Source organism: Manacus candei, unplaced genomic scaffold, assembly GCF_025592945.1.
Source record: "Manacus candei isolate 608988 ecotype Guabito, Panama unplaced genomic scaffold, ASM2559294v1 h1tg000014l, whole genome shotgun sequence".
In the NCBI taxonomy this organism is placed as follows: Eukaryota; Metazoa; Chordata; class Aves; order Passeriformes; family Pipridae; genus Manacus; species Manacus candei.
Genome location: NW_026138062.1, coordinates 37,550,585 through 37,571,342, shown reverse-complemented (window position 1 = coordinate 37,571,342; position 20,758 = coordinate 37,550,585). Strand labels below are relative to the sequence as shown.

At 38.9% G+C, this 20,758-nt stretch overlaps 1 protein-coding gene across 2 annotated transcripts in view; it reads left to right on the top strand.

The window, feature by feature from the left end:
* The window catches only part of ZC3H12C (zinc finger CCCH-type containing 12C), a 44,794-nt gene that overhangs the window by 11,594 nt on the left and 12,442 nt on the right, over positions 1–20,758 (top strand). For both annotated transcript variants that reach the window (XM_051779806.1, XM_051779807.1), the window contains exon 2: positions 9,249–10,015. In XM_051779806.1, coding sequence (XP_051635766.1) covers positions 9,249–10,015 — 767 coding nt within the window. The remainder of the gene's footprint in view (positions 1–9,248; positions 10,016–20,758) is intronic.

Here is a 20,758-nt window from a genome sequence, read left to right as displayed (position 1 = left end):
TGGTGGTTCTTTGTTTTTGTGACTGTGTGTAGGTACAGTCTAGAGCACCACTTACCATTCCTTAAAACTAGGTAAACTTCTTTCAAGTGTTCTACTTAGGATAGTTTGCATCTCTTCACATACTAACTGGAAAAGAATTTCTGTTGTGTTTCCACCTTGTAATTTTAAAGATAAGCATCTCCCTTGCAGCTCTCAAGTCCAGCAGTAAATGCAGGATATTTTGCAATGGTGCAGTGGTGAGTTGTATGCTGTAGCATACAACCTTCATTTCTATTTTATAAATGCTATGGTACATGATTGTTTTAACTTGTGCAATGTATTCTTGCAAATGCATCATTTATTACTGCAGGCTTAGCATAAAGTTCTACAATAAAAGATAATTAAATACTTTAATGGGACAAGTTGTCTTTCTAGTTGCTGCAATAATACTACTTGAGTTACAGAATGACCATTTTGTATGCTGGCATAAAATAATTTATTTTTAAATAAGGCTTTGTTTTCAATGTGTTTGAAACAACAAGAGGTGGCTGGAACTAGGAGCTTTTGGGGGAGGGCACTTTTTTCCCCTTTTTAATAGTGCTTCCATTGTATCTTCAGCCTATGTTGGCTGAATTTCACAGATGCTCCAGCTCTTCCTCAGGTCTTTCTGATCCTTCCATGCATGCTTTTCATACCAAACTGGGCAGTGTATGGGGCGGATGATCTCTTTCCCACCCCTCACCCAAACCGAGGGGTTCACCCTGGTCCGTGTCTCTCTACAGCATCCTGTCACCTTGCTGTGTGCCGTTCGGAAATCTCCTTCTGCCACAGAGTCCCCAGGCTCATCACCTCCAGGCAATTCAGGATTTTGTGCTGCCCTGCTGTTTAATCAAGTGGCATTAGGGACCTGACAAGCACTGTACAAAATGTCCAATACCTGGCAGCCACAAAAATAGGATTTTATAGCTTACTCATCTTGCAAGACCAGAAATTTGAAGGAGCTGTTGTATTTGCTTTGTATTTTGGTGACCAGATTTAACTGGTCACCAGTTAAATGCTCTTTGTATTTTGGGTATGGTGATAGGAAATTGTTTAACTAGTTATTGGATTTGGAGGTTTTAGCACAAGAAGTAGAACTTGCTGTGTCCTTTTGCAATGTATACCTTCTAGTGATACTCTTACAGCTTTTCACAGATTTGATAGGAGAGCTACACTGCTTTGTACTAAGGTGTCTTTGGTGAGTTCATCATTCCCAGAAGGAAGCCTCGTGTACTGGTTCAACCTTAATATGAACACTTTTCTATTATCACAAGTGTGATATAATAGGACTGTCTGACACTTTGTATACCTTGGACAGCCCAACATCTTTTAGGGAAGAGCTGAGAAGATGCTTCCAGAACAGGAAACTGGTTTAAGCAACTGATGCTGTGCATAAGGTAGAATTAGAGAATGTCTTCTTAATTCATGCAACTACAGCTTGCTAGAATATTTTCAGTAAATTAAACAATATAACGTTAGGTCTTCAGATTGTATCTGTTCTTACTTCGGTCATAGTGCTGCAGCATGGTGTTTTCATGAACATTAATCTGCAACTAAAGTTTAGCCCTGGTTCCTTGAAGATGGGGAGTTGCAGTATGGGGGGTTGAGGAGGGACATGGGACAGGATAGTATTCTTATTGTTACTGTAGAGGACATAGACGGGGCAGATCTTTGCAAGTGAACGTCTTACAACATTATTTTTAAGGCAGATTTCTAAGCCAGATCATACACTTGCCCTAGATGTGCTTGTAGAGCCCTAAGTACACCAATTCTCTGCTACAGAGTTCTGTTTGTTATAGATGTCTGTAAAGGGTATCATGTGTCCTCTGCAAAGCAAGGATCACTGGTATTGTAAAAGAAATACGTAGCTCTAATCAGGGAGATACTCATTGAATGATTAGCCAAGTGATCCTCATTGCATTTATTGGTAGTTCTTGGACATAGGTGAACTGGACTGGTTTCCTATTTTGCTTACAGAAGTTTTAATATGCTTAACGTTATCCAATACTGGCAACTGAGGTAGTCTAAATACCACAGCAGGGACTGATTAGCTTTTTCAGATCACTGCTTTTATTCACTGTTTGCAAAGAGGCTTAATCCAGTGCTGGAGATCAGGCATCCCACTGTGCTCGTGGGTAGCTTTCTCTCACTCTTTGTGTTCACAGTGGCAGAAATTAGTGAGGAGTCTCCTCCTTCCTCTGACTTAAAAGCCCCAAAATTGGGGTGTTAGTAGTTGTTTTTAGGAATGTTTAATGAATAGTGCAGAGAAACTATAGTTGGAGTTTCTTCTTTGAAGCTTAATATCTGGGCACGTGATAAATGCATCAGCGTAATAGCATGATGGTATGTAATTCATTTACTATGTTGAATTGCTTTAATATCCACATAAAGCTTGAGAAGTTACTCAAAACAGTTCTAACAAACCTGTTATCATTGTTTTCTTCTTTTAAATCACAGTAGATGTTTCCCAGCAGTTTGCCTGTCCTCACACACAGAGAAGGACAGCTGCCTCTGGTTCTCAGTATTGCTTTTAGTCATGTAATGATGCTGAAGTTCAGTAAATACGCTTTTCTAGTAATCATTCAGATGAACACTTGCAAATGTAGAATTCCTTCCTTCTGTGTGTTGTCCTGTCTTCACTGAGGATATCAGCAGTGTCAACTTCTTACTTGAAAGTCCACAGTGCTCCACTTTTTTTTTTCTAGCATCAAACCTTGCTAGTTTTACATTGCTAAATGTCTGTGTTGGGTAATGAAAATGTTGGGCAGTGAGGGGAGATGTGGACTGGAGTTTGTGTTTCGATGTGGCTTACTTCAATTAAAAATAAAGACAATAAAAAGTTGGCTATAGCCTAGCTCCAGACTTTTGTTCAAATATTCTGTCATTGTGAAGAGATGGAAAGATCTTGGCATCTAGAACAGATCTATGGGGGGAAAAAAAGGAAAGAAATTCTCTTGCAAACAAATATGAGTGACTAGAGAACAAAAGAGTGGTTCATAGTTCCTTTCTATCAAGTGCTCTAATGTTTCTACTGCTTAAAAATATCTATTATTCCACATATTAATATTATGTGGTTTTAGTTTAATCACTTTCACCTTCCATTGAAATTATGCACAGATCCTCTAAGAGTTGTGTGTAAGTGCAAATTTGTTTCAATTATTGACTAATGTACAAAAGTGCCAGAAAATTCAGAAAGCTGTTTCTGAATACATTTCAGTACTTAGTGTGGGCTCCTTTCATACCTCCTTGTGCTTTATACCCCTATGATTAAGTTTACTAACAAGAAAAGGGGACTACAATAGATACTGATAGATTTATTTCTCTTTAATATTTTTCCTGACAAAGAACTTTTTGTTTCCACAATAGAGGGGATTATATTCCTTGAGACTGATATATTTTAATAGAAACTCACAATTTTTACTACTTAAAAAATAATTCTTTTCTTTGTTTCATGAATTAGAAACAATGAGGAGAAGCTGAAGTCTGCCCAAGCCAGGTGTTTCTTGTTGGCAGCCTGCTCCCTAATGACTCTGGCTCTCATACAGCAGCTGCCTGCTAGTCTCTTTTGTATGGCCTATTGTTGCTGCACACCCCTCGTTAATACACATGCTGCCCGGGGCAGACCCTGAGAATGACATCAACTTGCTTATCTTAGAAACCTCCGAACCTGATGCAGGGTGGGGAGGTTGCCTTGCATCTGCCCAGCCAACTAATTGTGAGCTCTCTGGGTCGTGATTGGCTCCGCGGCTGCTCAGTAATAAGTTAAGCAAAGACATCGCGGGTCCATCTGTTCGTCCATTCATTGTTCTGCTTGCTTGCCTGAAGTCTGCAGCTGAAATCGTGTTAAGGAGTTGCCTCTGGAACAGCTACGAGAAACTAATGTCTGTGTGTTTTCCAGCGAACGTAAGTATACGGGCTTCTCTCTGCACAAATGGGATGTTTCACCTTTCAGGTGTTTCAGTGTTACCAGTTTGCATTTGGACAATGAGCTAGCGTGTGTGTCAGCTGAGATTTGCACACTTTGGGTGTCTCTTGGAAAAAGAGGGAAAGAAAAACAGTTATGTCTTAAGACTAAGTATATTAAAAAGCAATGATCTTGCCCAGTGTGTTTTACTAAGGAACTTTCAAAAGCATCCGTAATGGTGCGTTTCCCAGAATTTGAAAATGGTAGGCAGTAGCCATCAACAGAACAAATTCTCTCTAGCCCAGTGGGGAGATGAAGAGGTTTCAACTTTATAGGTATTTACCCTTTTTTTGCAAATAAGCTATTGCTTACATTGTAACTAGTAGAAAAAGCTTTTAAGAAAAAAAAATTAAAGATGTTTTCCATTATACCATACAATGGATGAAATTTCCTGTGTTTGCGAAAATAGGAAGAGCTCCATTGCGGGCTATCTGAAGATACTACAGTGTAAGATAGAGCATTAGGATGCTCTCAGATGTTCCAGTCAAAGGTTTTGTGCTTTGAAAGCTAGTTATCAGTGTGTCAGATCTAACCTGGCTGTTTTTATAAAGTTTCTAATCTGTTTTGGTTTATGTTTTGAGTTCGGATGTTAGGCTGAAGAACAAACACAGTATACTCCATGAGCCTGTGTTCCAAGGATCCTGTAAAGAAAAGGAAAAAAAAAACCAAACCAAAACAAAGACCTTCATATATCAGTTGGGAGGGAAAGAGAGCATATAAAAGGGTTAAAAAGAGGTTTGCATTTCTACCACATGCCCTATTGTTTGAACATATGCATGAGTCTATTGAAAGTTTTCAGAAGATGGGCAGGCCACCAGTTGCTGGTCTCCTGCAGTTCCAGTAGACATCTGTTGCCCCAGAGCATTAACCAATCTGTTCAATGGGACATCCCTCCTTTGTTGGATAGAATGATGCAGACAACAGCACTCGCTGAAATACAATGGTAATTAAATACATAGAAACTACAGCAGTAGGTATTTATTACATATTCATTATTTTATTTGCATTGTTGCAGTATCTTTTGGATACATTCTTCTTTTTCTTTTCCGATCAACTCTGCACTTCTGTTTATGCAAGTAATGAGTGTTTCGACAAACTGATTTCAATATTTTCCATTTCATGTAGAGAAGACTTAGAAAAAGTCTGCCTATGTGAAAATATGGTGAACTATTTCCTTGTAGAATGTATCGTTAGAAACTTTTTGATGGTCTTTTGAGAATACACAATTTCTCTTATACTGTGCCACATGACACACTATATTACTCTTTGTTATTTTCCTTTGTGAACTAAATTTGCATTAAATTGCTTCTCTTATGCTCAATTGTAAGTGGAAAAAATTCTGAATACATAGTAAAAGATTAGATATCTACTTGCCTTTGAGAAATCACATTCCTTTGAGAAATATTTCTGGTTTGTGTGAAGGTGAATCAATAGGCTGCTTGTTGATGGCTAGTGGAAAATAGTGGTGACTTCTAAGAAATGGGAAAAGATTACACTTCTACAATGTAATAGCCCAGTGCTCATCTGGATTATTACATTTATACTCAATAAATGTCTTTGACACAGTATTTTAGGCCTTTAACAGTGAACCTAATGTGAGATACTGTACTTTAAAACAGGCTACAGTTTAAAGCTTGTGTTGTCATAGCTATGTCTAAATTGGGAGTTGCCCATTTTATTGACTTTTTAATAAATAAAATTTCGTAAAATTCTTTTACTAAGCTGTGATGAGCATAACCAAAAGTTGAAGACTTCCTTGACAGGAATTTTTTTTTATTATTTTTGTTTGTTTGCTTGGCTTTCATTTGAGTTAGAATTCATAGCAGATACTTTTTTTAGCTCCATTGCATTGATCAGAAAGCATACTTTAAAACCATATGTGTGTAATGAGGGTTCATTCTAAATAAAGGAGTTCTTAGCTGATGTTACTCCTTGGATAAATGTGACCTTTTCTAGTTTTCACAAGCTTCATTGTCCTGTATAGAGGTACACTAGTGTTTATTTAGAATACAAATTCATTCAAATGGACTGGCTGGCACGTTGCTCTTCACTAACCAAATCAAGATAAAATAATTGGCAGTATTCAACAGTGACATCTGATTTTCATGGTTGTAGTCAATGAATCTCATAAAGGACATCATGATGGGAGCTCCAACGTGTACTGTTTCTAAGAGATGCTACTGACCACAGATATGATGTACAAAGTTCACAGGCATTGTAAAAAATTGCCTGAAAATAATTGCAGTTTGCATGCAGGGTTTAGGCCAAATGCCAGGAATAGTGTACTGCTTGTGCAAAACTATTTAAAAAATCTTTAGCTTTGGGTTTACAGTAAAAACATAATTTTAACTACCCCTTTAAAGCAATAGGATAGTGACAATATTCTATATGTGGGAGATGTTAAAGCTGCTGCTTTTATTATTCTATTCTTTAAATAGTTTCTGAAAAACAGTAGAGTTCTGTGCAAAATAAACAATTGTATATTGGAGCATGATGGAGATTGACAGGAGACTTAAAGCAGATAGATGTGAGGTTGATTATGTATATTTTCTAACAATGGACCAAGCTCAGTCTGCGGTCATTTTTCATACGCACTTGATGTGCAAATCATCTAAAGTACGTTTCATATAATGCCTGATCTTCAGACACATTCATATGCTAGTGACTTCTTTGAATCCCATTGGAGGGTGTTATGCTTGTAGTTGCTGTAAAGCACTTAAACTTCAAGAAAGAAGCGATTGGAGAATGACTTAAGTATTATTTTAACCAACAGTAAAAAAAAAAATCCTCTTTCTAATCTATGTACTTCAGACTTTCATTATTTGATGCTGTTAATATGCAACCTCCTCTTCCCCCCCTTCCAAAAAAACCCCTCCCTCCACTTTTAGTTCAATACTAAAATGACATTTCACAGTACATGGATTTAGGCAGTGACCCATTATCTCCCTGTATTCTGCAGCAGCGGTACATGAGCCAGCTCAACTTTTCAGTCCAGCTTAAAAGTGTTGCCCATTAACTAGACTTCCTCGAGTCAGAGCAGATTGTGGGGTTGGTGGAACAATGATGTCGGGGCTTCCAGATTGGTTTGGCAGCTGCATTGTTCTCGGAGGGGAAACCAGACGCACTTAAGTCCCGCTCTCTTTCATGGGCTTTTGTTCATACCAAATTATTCTTTCGCTGTGCTAGTATTCATGATGGTATGTTAAAGGAGCGCATCCTAGCAACTGGAGGCCAGTTGCTAAGCAGCCTGGCTTCCAATAGGGGCTGCTTGTTTGCGATTTGTTTTAATTATTTTTTTTTTGTGGTGTCAGTTCTGTGAAGGCCACAGTGTTGTTTTTTTAACTGTATCCTTTTATTGGGATATTGTGATTTGTTACTATCTCTGTGCTATCGAGTGTATTATCTTAGTTAATAAATCACCATGTGAAAAGGTTAATTTCCTAAATTCTTGTTGAATTTAATCTGTGGTGTTGTTTGAAATCCTAAAGCTTTGAGATAAGACAATGCAATATTCATTAATACACTGCCTGAGAATTACAGTCCTACTGCCTTTTAACAAGATAATATCTAAGTAAAATTTTGTTTTCTATCAGTCTTACCTGGATTAAGGTGTTGGAGATCAAAACATTGATAGATAGATTTAGTTATTTTAACTAGGTAAAGTAAGTTTTTGTGCCTCATAACCAAAAAGCTCCACCAGAGTGGTAATGTCTTGGCAGTCATTGCCTATAGAGTCTGCTTTTACTGAACCATGGATTTGAGTGGTTTTTTGATTTTCTCTAATCTTAATCCTGGATGAATTTCTCTGGTGCACACTAGCAAATCTTTATCCCAAGAAGAGCGGAGTAGACTATTTTAAAAATACTGGGTGATTCTTAAATGCTCCTGCAAGGGGATGGGAGAATTAATGTATTTTGGCTGTGCATGAGATATACCTATAATTTGTATTAGTATAGGTCAAGAGATTCTGTTGGACCTGTTTTTTCTCAGTATGTCCTCCTTGATGAAATTTGTGTCTGTAGTGTATCTATCAAGTTCAAATGAAGTCCTTTGCCTCTGTATCTTGTTTTATATTCTGCCTTGCAAGATGGAAGTGTGAAAGAACTCTTTGTTTCATAGTCTTTCCTTAATTTAAATTCTTCTTTTTCATGGTAACCCTGCAGTACAATTGGTCCATATGGTCCATTTTTATTTATGAGAAATAGTTTATCTTTTACTTTCTTTATTGGAGCAGTTAGCAAATATTCCTGCTTGAAAGAACAAAGTAAGGGAAAGAGGTAGCAATCTGCCTTTAAGTGTAGGCTGTGGAAGTAATCTTTGTGATGAACTGGGTGGCTACCTTCTGAATAATTACTGTTATGCAAAATTCCTCCAGAAAGACTGATATGGCAAGTGTATGAAGTCCCCAAAAGTGCAACTTGTCTTCTTCCATTCTTCCTAAATGACTCCTGTCTATATATGTATAGTTTTGATTCAGCAAAAGGCTTGTCCATGTCTAGTCCAAGAGTTGAAATCAGCTTTTAGTTTTGTCGACTTGTTGGCTTGATGAATGATCTGTTGCAATCAGTGCAAAGACTTCCGTTGGCTTTATTGGCCATTAGATCTATCCATGTCCCTAAATACTGTATGTGCTAGTAATACAGCACTCTGTTGAGAGCAATTAGTCTTTCTTGGCTTAATTACAACTTTATAAGGGAATTTATAAATAGTTTGATCGTATGCACTTGAACAGATAGTGTCGTTCAGGGCCGATTAAGTTTTTGTTTAATCATGTTTTCTGTTACTAATAAGCTAGATAATCTAGTGTTATGCTAATGTCTTTCTATTCAACATAGTTTGAGATATTTAGTTTAAAAAGCTTTTCTAGTACTTGTATTTTAGTCATACATATTTTTTTCATTGTTATAATATAGACTTAAACTAGAAGTAATATCTCATTGTCTTTAAATCATGACGAGTCTCCTGTCTCTATGCTACAGTAGGTAAACTTGCAGTGTTTGGTTTCGTATTCTTTCATAAATCCATTTCTAGAATTGTGTAAGAAAAAAACATTTGATAAACTCAGAATGGTTAGTTATTTGTCCACTTAGCTATGGAGATGTTCCTTAGGAAAAGTTTTTCCCACAGAAAGTTTCCCATGTTTAAAGAAAGAAAAATGTCCTGTTTCTCTGCTGGGAGAGAATAAATGCAGTTCTGAGGACGCAGCAAGGAAATACAAAATAAGTAATGCATGTAACCAGTTGCAACATTTTTGTTTTCTCTTTAGGAATACGGAACACTTTATATTCAGGAATACAAGAAAAACAACAAGGTGGAGTCAAGTACATGCAGCAGCTTCATGGGCTTGAAGGATCATCTGGGGCATGACTTAGGCCACCTTTATGTGGGGAGCACTGGCACACAAATAAATGCAATTGTACCTTGGTCAGTGGTGGAGAAGCCAACAATGGATAAGGTTAATTCTAGGAAAGAAGATGTAGAAAAGGAGGCATCTGAAGAGACTTCCGGAAGCTCCAGCTGTGACTCTGAAGAAAGCACAAATTCTGATAATGATTCAGAGAGACTGAATAATTCTGCATCGGAGTCACATTTATTGCCTAAGACTCACCGAGAGCTGTGCCGATCTCCTTGCTTAGAGCCTCATATACTAAAAAGAAATGAAATCTTGCAAGACCTTAGAATAGAAGAGGCTCAGATAGTACCTAAGGAAGTCAAAAAGCCCCCTGATGTGGTGAAAGAATATCAAACCAAACTGGAGTTTGCACTTAAGTTGGGTTACTCTGAAGAGCAGGTTCAACTTGTACTCAATAAACTTGGTACTGATGCTTTAATAAATGATATTTTGGGAGAACTTGTCAAACTTGGGAATAAAACTGAGACTGATCAGACTGTAACTAATGCTAACACTAGTGTAATGCGTGAAGCGTCTTCCCTAGAGTCTCAGAGGTCAGAGTCTCCACTGCAGGAGGATGTGACAGAGGATGGTGACAACCTGAGGCCAATAGTTATTGATGGCAGCAATGTTGCAATGAGGTATGTGACCATGAAGGTTTTGCTTTTCTATTTAAATGGAAACAGAATGGCCTTGCCCCATTCAAGCGCTGATGTTTGGTATAACTGCCTAAAACTGTATGCAGGCTCTCTTGCAAGCATCTTTATCAACCACACGGTGTGCCAATCTCTTAATCAGGCTAGAGATCTGTAGGACTACCTTGGTTTATACTCACTGTTACAACAACCTTATGTTAGTGTCAGTCTCCTTTTGTAGGCAGCTATCAAATCTCTTCTTCCCACCAGTCTAGTCCTTAATTAATTTTTGGTAGGCACCATTGCTACAGGCACAATTGCTGTGGGCAATTGCTGTATCCAGTTAAGTACAGAAAGCTAAAGCAGATGTAAGATTCCTTGAGATTATAAAATAGTGATGTAAAATTAAGCAGCTTAAGGGGTACTTCTTGGTAGGCTAATGTATGAGAACTGATCTGTCCATAAAATTGGTCTTGATTATCAATGTTGGAGTTAGGTTTTATTGCCATTAATTGTTGAGATTAGCATGCTTTAGGCTTTCACTTATGTGCCCCCAGATGGCACATTTGCCTACAGCATTACTAATCTTGATCCCAGTCATTTAGGTGCATATCAAAAACCTTGCCTGTGAAGATGAGAGGTTCCTACTTCATCCGTGATAAAAGAGAGAAGGAAATGGCAGAGCTGAGAGATTAGGGGTTATGGCAATATAAATAATTAAACGATGAATTGATCAGTAACTGTTTGAGTAACTCATAAGGATTATCTGATTACTAGCACCATGGTTTAGAAGGTCAATATTAATCTTCTGATGACTCGATGTGGTTTTTATTAGTTTAGGAATAAAAGACATTTCTTAATGCAAGACATTTCTGAGTTAAAAAAACCCTGGCCATTCCAGTTTGGTTTTTTTTTTTTTTTAAGGCTTCTAATCGAGTCAATTCCCTTTAAATGAGGCTTTTAAAAATTAAATTTAAATATACCTCTTATTTACACCAATATAATGGGTTTTGTTTATTTAAGCAGATGAGTTAGCCCATAAAGCTAGGATATTACTTTTTTAATAGGGGGTATTTCTGTGAGTTCTTTCTACTGGATGTGTCATTCCTTATCTTTTTGTTCAAGTTAAGCTGTAAAGGAAGTAAGTCCAGTTGAACAAACACTATTCTGGTACTCAACCGAGAAGATACTCGGACTTCTAAAATGGGTTTGTATTGTATTTCACATAAATCCAAAACAGTTGCACAAGTGTTAGCTAGTTAGTGCAGCTTAGTCTTGGTGGGTGGACTTAGGTTCAACTTCTCCTACAAACTACATTGAACACATTCCAGAATTAGCTCCATATCTGTCAGTTTTCCTTAATGTTCATTCAGCTATTGGCATAAATATTTAGGACCTGCCTTACTATGCTTAATTTACTTTCTTGACCACCTACATCAAATGAGCCAAAGACGAATGTATACAGAGCCCTAAAAGAGATTAAATCTATTAATAGAACATTTCTGTATCCAAGAATCGAATTTAACAGGTCTTTACTTATTTTCTACCAAATGCAATCACAGAACCATTCAGTTTGGAAGGGATCTCTGGAGATCCCCTACACAGAGCAGTGTCAGTTCAAGGCCATGTCAAGTTGAGTTTCAAATGTCTCCAAGGATGGAGATTTGACATATTCTCTGGGTCAGTGTTTGAATGCCCTCATGTAAGAAAGTTTTCTTTATTTATGTTTAAGCAACATTTCTTCTATTCCATTTTTTGTCCATTGTCTCTTGTCCCATCACTGGACACCAGTGAGAAGTCAATTTCTGTCCTCTTTATTCCTTCCCATCGGGTATTTATAGATATGGATAAAATCTCCCCAAGCCTTCTCTTCTCCAGGCTGCACAGCTTCTCCAGATCCCCCAGCTTCTCCTTGTATGACAGGTTTTGCAGTTCCTTGATTAACTTTGTTGTCCTTCATTGGCCTTCCTCCAGTATTGTCTATGTCTCTTATACTGGGGAGCCCAGAACTGAACCCAGCACTCCAGATGTCTCTTACCAAGGCTGAGAGGAGGATCGTGTCCTTTGACCTGCTGGCAACACTTTTCCGAATGCAGCCCAGGAGACTATTGGTCTTCTGTGCTGCAAATGCACCTTGCTGGCTCATGATCAGCTTGGTGTTCACCAGAACCACAGTGTTCTTCACTTCAGCATTGCTTTCCAGTTGGTTGGCTACCAACCTGTATTGATGACTAGTCTTAGTCCTCCCCATGTGCAGGATTGGCATTTCCCTCTGTTGAACTTGCAGAGCTACCTGTTGGCCCATTTCTATACCCTGGCCAGGGTCCCTCTGAATGGGACTATGTCCATCTGGTGTACTCCCCTACTTACACACTTGCTGATGGTGAACTCTGTCCTGTATCTAAGTCATTAAGGAAGATCCTAAGCAATGCTTTCTCCAGTGTCAGTCCCTAGAGTACACCAATACTGATTGACCTTCAAGTGGACTTTATGCCACTAATCATAACCCTTTGAGTGCAGCAGTGGAGTCAGATTTCAGTCCATCTCTCTGTTCCCTTGTTTTGCAGGGTCACTGCAGCCAAGGCTGCCCCTGACCTTCACATCTTGGACTCGTTCTTCCTTATTTCTAAGTGTGAGGGTCGAGGAGGTTGCCTTGTTGGATCCTCAGTCACCCATGTTAAGAAGTTACTGTCAATGCACTCCAGAAGCTTCCTGGATTGCTCATGTCTTGCTGTGTTGGTCAGAACAAAAGCACCTTTGCCAACTAGCTGCTTGGTCAAGTACACCCCACCTTTTCCTAGAAATCAGTCCTTGATTATGGAAACCAGTCCCATGTGTGTAAAAGATGAGTCCCAGTTGCTGACACCAGCTGTGCAACCAGTTGTCCTTTCCCTTTCAAGAAAAGAGCTAATAGTAAATAAGCATTTTAAATACTGGAAAGATTTCAGCTTTTACATATAGAAGAGTAATGTTCAAAGAAGTGAGGGAGATTTGCTTGCAATTCAATCTTGTTCAGATTTCTGTGTCTGAATGTCCAGGGTCCTGTTATGAGTAACTATAAGTTGTCACAGTCTTTTCTTTCCTCTTTGCTCTTCCAAGCTATGGCTGATGAGTTCTCTTTGGAATTGCTAAAGAGAAATGGGCCTGTGCCCTAAGCAAGACTGTAGATAGTCTTTCGAGAGATGTTGTTGGAAGCTTTCTCATTTGTTCTCACAGGAATGGTTAGAGTGTGATCTATATTCTTACTCCCATACTGTTGTAATACACATACTTGATTATTCTAAGAACTACTAATTTTCATTTAAAGGATATATTTGATGGGGAGGGGAAGTTTTGTAGAGAAGGTTGAGGTGACTGATTCCAATAATACAAGCAGGATGAGACAGCTGTCCTCTTCTGGAAGGATCAAACACTGTGCTGGCCTGTGTGGAGGAAGGATATATCTGATTTGTGATTGGATATTCATATTTGTGTAACTGGTTGCATCTGGTCAATTGATACTGGGTGGATTTTTGAATTCCCTGAGAGCAGCACAGAATGAGGCTTTGGGCAGAATAACTTCCTCTGGCCAGCCGCTGCCAGCATGCGTGCTGGTCTAGTCTGGTGACTACTCCTGTTCCAGACAAGCTGCTTTAGCAAACTGTAGGTTAAGCAAAAGCCAGCACTCACAATTTTTCTGCCTTTTGCTAATGCTTGGAAAGCTTTTCTTGTACTTTGAGATGGCACTGCTTGTCATTCGTGACTTGAACTGAAAATGGGTGATCAGATGCAACTTGTGTATTTCAAGTTTAAAGCTCCAATATGCTCTAAAAATATGAATATGTTAAAGTTTTAAAAACAAAGCAAACCCCCTCTTTCAGTGGAATAGCAGAAAGGTGGCTTTTGCCAGCTATGACTTGAAGAATTGCTGTTTAGTTTCTGTAGGATACTTAAAATCTGGTCTTGTTCTTTCATTATTCTAACTTTCCTAGTCTTGACTTAATCCTTTTCCAGAAGAGGAAAGATGCCTACATGTTTGAGTCTCACACACACAAAGTCTTTTTTAAAAACACTCTTACAGATGAGACTGATTTTTCCATGTGTGTGTGCGTAAACTTAAAATCAGATCTGAACAGCAAATTAAATAATCCCCTAGAGCTGCTGTGGAACTTCTGATAGACCCTTCCCACAGCAAAAAGTGAGGCTGTACTAAGGAATAGGACCCAGGATTCAGTCGTGCCATACCTGAGCACTGACCTATGTCAGCTTTCCAGAGAACTGTGTAGCACTAACCCTGCTTCATAAGGTGGGTTGGTTTTTTGCATGTAGATGATGATGTTGTAATGCAAAATCTTCATTTAGAGCCTTAATCCATGTGAGTCAGAGAGGCATTTATCCTCCATAAAAATGCACTCAGGACTGTATTTAGTGTAGGCTGCACAGCATAGATAATAAACAGGGGACACATTTCAGTCAATAGTAGTTCTGTATCCCTGTGTGATGAGATTTTAGCTACCCTAAATTTACCCTTTACGTAACTGAGGTAAGCAAAAGAAGGCAATCTTTGTCCATCTAACAGTACATTGCAAGCTCTTCATCGTCATTGTCACCTCTACCTCTGTCTGTTCTCCAGTACATTCTTGGACCTGCTCTTTATGCATCCCCACCTTCCTCAGCTGAGCCTCCACAGTTTGTGATGGAGGTAGGTCCTGTTTCTCCATGAGGCAGCAGAGACAAGGTTTTGAGGTTCTCTTTTGTCCCTTTGTTTTAAGACTTCCCTTTACTACTCGGTTGAGAGCGAAGGAGTTGCTTCTGAAGAGAGAAACAATCTGCAGCATATTTGCACAGCCGTTTGCCTTTGCTTGTCCTTTTCAAGCATAAGATTGGGATGCTGAAAATGGCCTAAAATTGGTTATTGCTATGATACTTCTCTTTGCTGGAATCAAAGTCAGGCTTTTGCCACCAAGAAGTAAGGTTTAAGAAACAGAGTTGTTAGATACAAATACTGCGGGGAAACGACAACTATTTAAATAATTCACTTTTGTTCCATATGGCTACCCTGAGTGCCTTCAGACTTTCTTTGCTAAAAGTGAGAAGAGTGTTTCAAATATATATAAAACTTTATATTGAAAACATATAGGCAAAAAAGAAGTCTGCTGTGCTTACAAAGAGTGCAATGTGAAGATAACACTGATAAGCAAATAATTGGATATTTTACTTGCTGTATTATTATTTTTAACCAACCACTTTCAGAATTTTATAGGCAAAAGAATCAAAGTATTTTAATCATGTGCTGTCTTGATTTGCAGATCAAAATCAATTAATCTTGTTTTGAGCAATTACATCTTCTCAAAACTTTGCCCTTAGGATTCCCAGGCCAGGAAGGTGATGCACTTCAGTTTCCCTCTTTAGAAAACCTTGGCCTGTATATTTAAATAGTCCTTGATTGTACATCATCACACAAGGGAAATGCACCACTAGATAACTAGTATACGTAATTTTTATTTGTGAGAGGAAGATGCTGATTTGGGAAGGGTTTTTTTTTGGTTAAATACATTCCCCCTTTAGGTATTTTACAATTTTCTTACAGCTTTCATGCCCAGCCATCCGTCCACCTGTGGATGTTCTACGTGCTTGGTGGCATCAGAAACGTATACCCAGGCCTGAAAGTCATGGCTCAGACCCCAGTGCCATTCAGGAATGAGAGTCAGCTGAAGGAGGTGTTACTAGGGTGCCTAACCAGCATTAGATATCTCTGTTCAGGCAACTGAGTCATGTCCCCTTGTATTAACCATGAGGCAGGTCATTTGGCTGTAGTAAAAGGTTCACTGATACCCTGCCTACATAGAAGTTTTTCCACAACTGCAAATTGTGTCAACCAAAGGATGGCTTAATTGTCTATGCCACATGGAGTTTTCATATGGAAATTTAATTGCTTATGTATTTCAAAAAACTTACAGTTTAGCTGCATTATCTCCTCCTCAGATTGTGTGTTGCTGAGTTTGGTAGACATGGTTGTATCTTGGTTCGTTGATTCAGACATCTTTCGGTAGCACCGTCTGTCTTTTTTTTTAGGTTATTTTGAGATGTCACTGTAAGGAATAGATAAAAAAACATTTTTCCAACAAGTAACAATCATGTGGATAGGAGCTTGTCACTGGCAGCTTTGAGTATAGCTCCTGTTTGCCTGTTTTGACCTCTGACTGCTGAGTGCGTGACTGGCTCGGTCAGACACCCACATGCGGGTCTGACCGGGGACAGTGCTTACTGTACCCATAGAGTGCCCTGGCATTAGAAGCCCTACAGCTTCCAAGGCTCTTTTTCCTTCAAAGACCTCAAAGCATTGAAGTAATTTGCCATGGGCTAAAAAAAAAAAAAAAAACAACAAAAACATTTGGGAACTCTTCCTGTCAGCACCAATATATGTATCTATAAGGAACAAATGCAGGGCTGATAGAAGGCCCAGGTTACTGAGAGGTGCTCTGGGACAAATGATTTCTGTGATTAGGAAATTAGTAGAGCTTAAAAAAATTTAAAAAGGGATGAGGCTAGTTACAAAGCCAGGCTGCCAGGGTTATGAGTCACTGATATGATACAGGGTGGAAATTCTTCTCTGTTTGTGCTATGGACTGAACACTGTTTTCCTCCTATGATATGATAGAAGAAAACTAGTTTGTAACTCTGTAATATCTCATACTGGGCAGGTATATGCTTGAGTTTTGTTCTTGCTTTTAGTCAATATGCTTTTACATGGGAAGTGCCTTGATGTGTGCAGATTTCAGTTGTATGCATATTGCAACAAGGCACTATTGTAGACCTCAGCTCTTGTCATCAATGTGTATGTTTGCTGCAGTTTTCAAAATGTGAGCTCTGTGTTGGTTTGAATGTTGCATTAGAGCACACCAGAAGTCTTGCAGGTATTCTAAGCAGTCAGACTTTTTGGAGTGCGTACCACAAGTCTTTTCAAGACAGCCACTAGAAAATCTAGTAGAAGATCTAGGGTCTGGGAAGGTAACAGAGAAAATGAAAGTGTTCTCATCAGATATTTCACCACTTTCTACTAACTCTCCTAGCCTAGAAAATGATTGATTTTTACCCAGGAGATGGGGTTTTTCCATTTAAAAATGAAACTACAACTATCAACAGGCCAAATATAAAAGTGATGTTTAAAATAATCATTCGTGCGTACTATGAAAGAGAAATAGGCATTTCTGAAGGAATATACTGTATCTTCCAACTAGGAGTTGTAGATTAAACATAATCAGCAAGCAGAACTATAGTATACACCAATATCTCACCCAGGACTACAGCTGTCAACCTGAGTGGTCTGAGTTTTCAAATACTCCTAATAATTGGGAAGATATTTTTAAAAGAATTTTTCTTAACAAAGAAGTACAAACATTTCTCCTCTTTTTTACAACTAAGCGGAAGGAAAAGAAGTCAGAAGCAGCAGCATGATTCCAGTCTTTTCACCACATGGTGTATCATAAAGCTGATGAAGCACAAAAATCTCAAAATGAAGAGCATCAAATCTGCATGACAAGAAACCAAAAGAACAAATTTTAATTGCACATCTCTTTCACAGACTTTTTCACTAATCATTTCAATTTCTTGGAATTTGTATCCGCTCAGCTATCAGCTTAGGCATGCATCTGAAAAGGAGCCGAAAAAAAGTGAAGATTTATACAAGTTTTAAATTCACTTGCTCAGCAGTGCAGAATAGCTAGTATGCATGGTAATGCATTCCCCATTTCTGTTTCATAGAGTTTAAGTATATTTAAAATTTATGTTCTGGATGAAAGAATTTTAATAGTCTGTATTAGGCTATTCCCTCTGCCTTTAAAAATGTGGCCTGAATTACAAGAAGATGGAAAGCAATAGGCAATAACATCCATTTCTTTCAGAGTGTCCAGGATTTCATTCCAGAAATGATTTTTCAGACTTATGGGAAGAAGCATAGTGTTACTAAAATGTAGCCTAACTCACCTTTTGTTCAGTGTTAGGAGTGAAAAGTGGTTTTATCCATTCGAAACCATGGAGATCGTTTAGAGTAATAACAGCACAGTGATTCCAATGGAATTTAGTAGCTGGAACAAGCCCTTCCTGGCTGTTTTAAAATGGTTCACAATATGTTTGTGGTTGCACACCACCTGCTGATAGCACGAGCAGTAATGTCCTGTATCAGGCTTTGCAGAGGAGGCCTTATGGCTGCCCAGTGGGCACCGAATGCACACCAGGTGTTCTGATTTTGTGTTGTTGCGGGGAGATGTAATTAGACCTTCTGTGGCTGAAATACTGTTGACCATTTTTGCTGTGCATATGTGCATGTGCATTTTAAGCATGACACATCTGTCTGTGACTCCCAGTGAGTCCTGAAATACACAAATATACTACTCTTTCAGACAAACAAGCACGAGAATAGTTGTGTAGTATAAAACAGTGCCTAGAAAAAATATTGGTCTGTGTTTTATTATTACAGTGTCATTACTGTGTAATGGTAATTACATTACTGTATTGCATGATATTATCATACAAAACAGGGAATGCCTATAACCATACCCTATATGAGGCCTGTAACTATAGCTAAACAGGATATTGAGGTACATAGTTGTATCGTTCCTGACAGCCTTCCTAGTGTAGGCACAGAAGATGGATTTGAAACTATCCTTGGAGTACCCCATGCCAGCTAAAATCGAAAAACTTTGATTATTATGGCTGGCAACAATTGCAATATCTTATATAATTAGCTTTCCAGGTACTCTCTCCAGTGTCATTAGAGGAGGAAACAATACAGTTCCTCGCTTAAATCCAGTTAAAGGTAGTGGGCTATTTTTTTTTCCTTTTTCCTTTTTTTTAACTTATTTTTTTCTTTTATTCGGGATCTGTGACCTTCAACACAGCCTCTGCTGAGGATGCTTCTTTGTGAGAGGTGTTAGCCATGACTCATTCTCTCTCGACACAGGTGAATGTGTACACCACCTCTTTCACAGACTTCTGGAGTCTGAACATTGTTTCAAAGTTTTTCTCACTTTTACTTTGGCACTTGATCCATTGCACTATTACTCAAGCTCCCTCATTATCAAGAAACATACAGCAGTGCTATGTTTTAGAAAGCTGGAAATAATAGGTACTTAAAATTTCCCTACTGAGGGGGGAAAAAGTATTTTTCAGTAACTTTCTGGTGGTTGCATTTACCTCAAGACATGCGAGTAGAAGCAGCTTTTAAAATTCCTGTGGCTATCCATCATAATATTGTCCCCTTCACAAATCATGGAGAAAGAATTGTCTTTTACCCTTCTGGAAAGCAGGTCGTGGCATACCTGCTATACACGACAAGCCAGCCAAGTGAAAGGTGATAGCTTATTTCCGTGCCCCCATGTTTCTTCTGCTACACAGAGCTGTGGGGTTGGGAGAGACCTCACAAAAGACAAGTTGCTTGTCTCCTCCTGTGCATGGAGAACCCAGGATGGCCCCAGAGGAGCTGTATAACTTGTTCTGCAGAGTGTCCAGTGAGGAGATCCCAAAATCTGTGCCCAGACTGTCTCACAGATCAGGTTGAAAACTTTTACTAGCATAGTGCTTAACAGTGCCTTATGCTAGTTAAGGACTTCTCTGTCCTTATCCAGCAGGACTATGGTGAGTTGACTGTGGCTCCCCCCTTCCTAGCAGAATGGGGGAGAGAAAACAAGAGGAAGAGAAGGAAGAAAACCCCTGGGTCAAAATAATGACAGGGATATCACTCACTGAGTAATTTTTTATGTCAGACAGACTCATCTTGTGGAATTTAACTTAATTTATAGCCAGTTAACATAAATATTTAATTCTTTATCAGGTATTATGAAACAAAAGAGGCAAAGATGAAAAATATTCAGGGGGGAAGAATGTCTCTCCTTCTCCCAGGTTCTCTTAACTCCAAATATGTGTCCTCCATGCTACCTCATCACAGCCTCACTCAGACACCTCTCACAGCTGCAGGTGACAATCAGTCCCTTCAGAGCAGCCTTGAGCAGTGCAGGGAATTGGAGTCCCTTTTTCTCTGCTGCTCCTTCCTTCTTGCACTTTTCCTGTTCTCCACAGTCTGCAAATCCCTCTGGGGGTGTACCTGCTCCTCGTGAAGCACCTTCTCCTCCCTGAGCCTAAGTGTTCCTTCATTCCCTTCTCCTTCATTGTGGAGCCTGCTAGAGCTGGCCATGCCCAGTGTGGGACAGACCCAGCTTCTTCTCCCGGCAACCACCTTGCAGCCCCTTGCTCCCAGAACTTTTCTGTGGACACCCAGTCATTGATTGCTCTCCTCTATTTTAATTAACTCCTATATATTGAAGATTGTTTTGTTCCCCCACAAGCTGCTTTTTTTCCTCCAGATTAACTAAATGTACTTCCTTCAGCCTTTCCCCATAGGTCTCATTTCACTTTCTTTTGGATTCTTATCATTTCATCTGTGTCTTTTATAATATGTCCTGCCCAAAACTGGATGTAAAAGATGGGCAAGGACTTGTCTGCCTTTAGAATATGACATAATTGCATCTCTTGCCTTACTTCAGACAGTTATTGCACAACAGATGAATATATTTTGTTTTGCTTGTGTCTGATTGGTTTCTGTTTAACTGTCTCTCCACAGCTTTTTAAATACATGTTAATTTCTTCTTCTGAAGTGCAGTATGAAGCAAATTCTTAGTTTTGTCATGTTGATTTTGGACAGTCTCTCCAGATTGCCTAATTTGTCTGCAGAGTGCCTGCCATCCCCTTGGGCTTGGAGACCTTCTCCTCTCT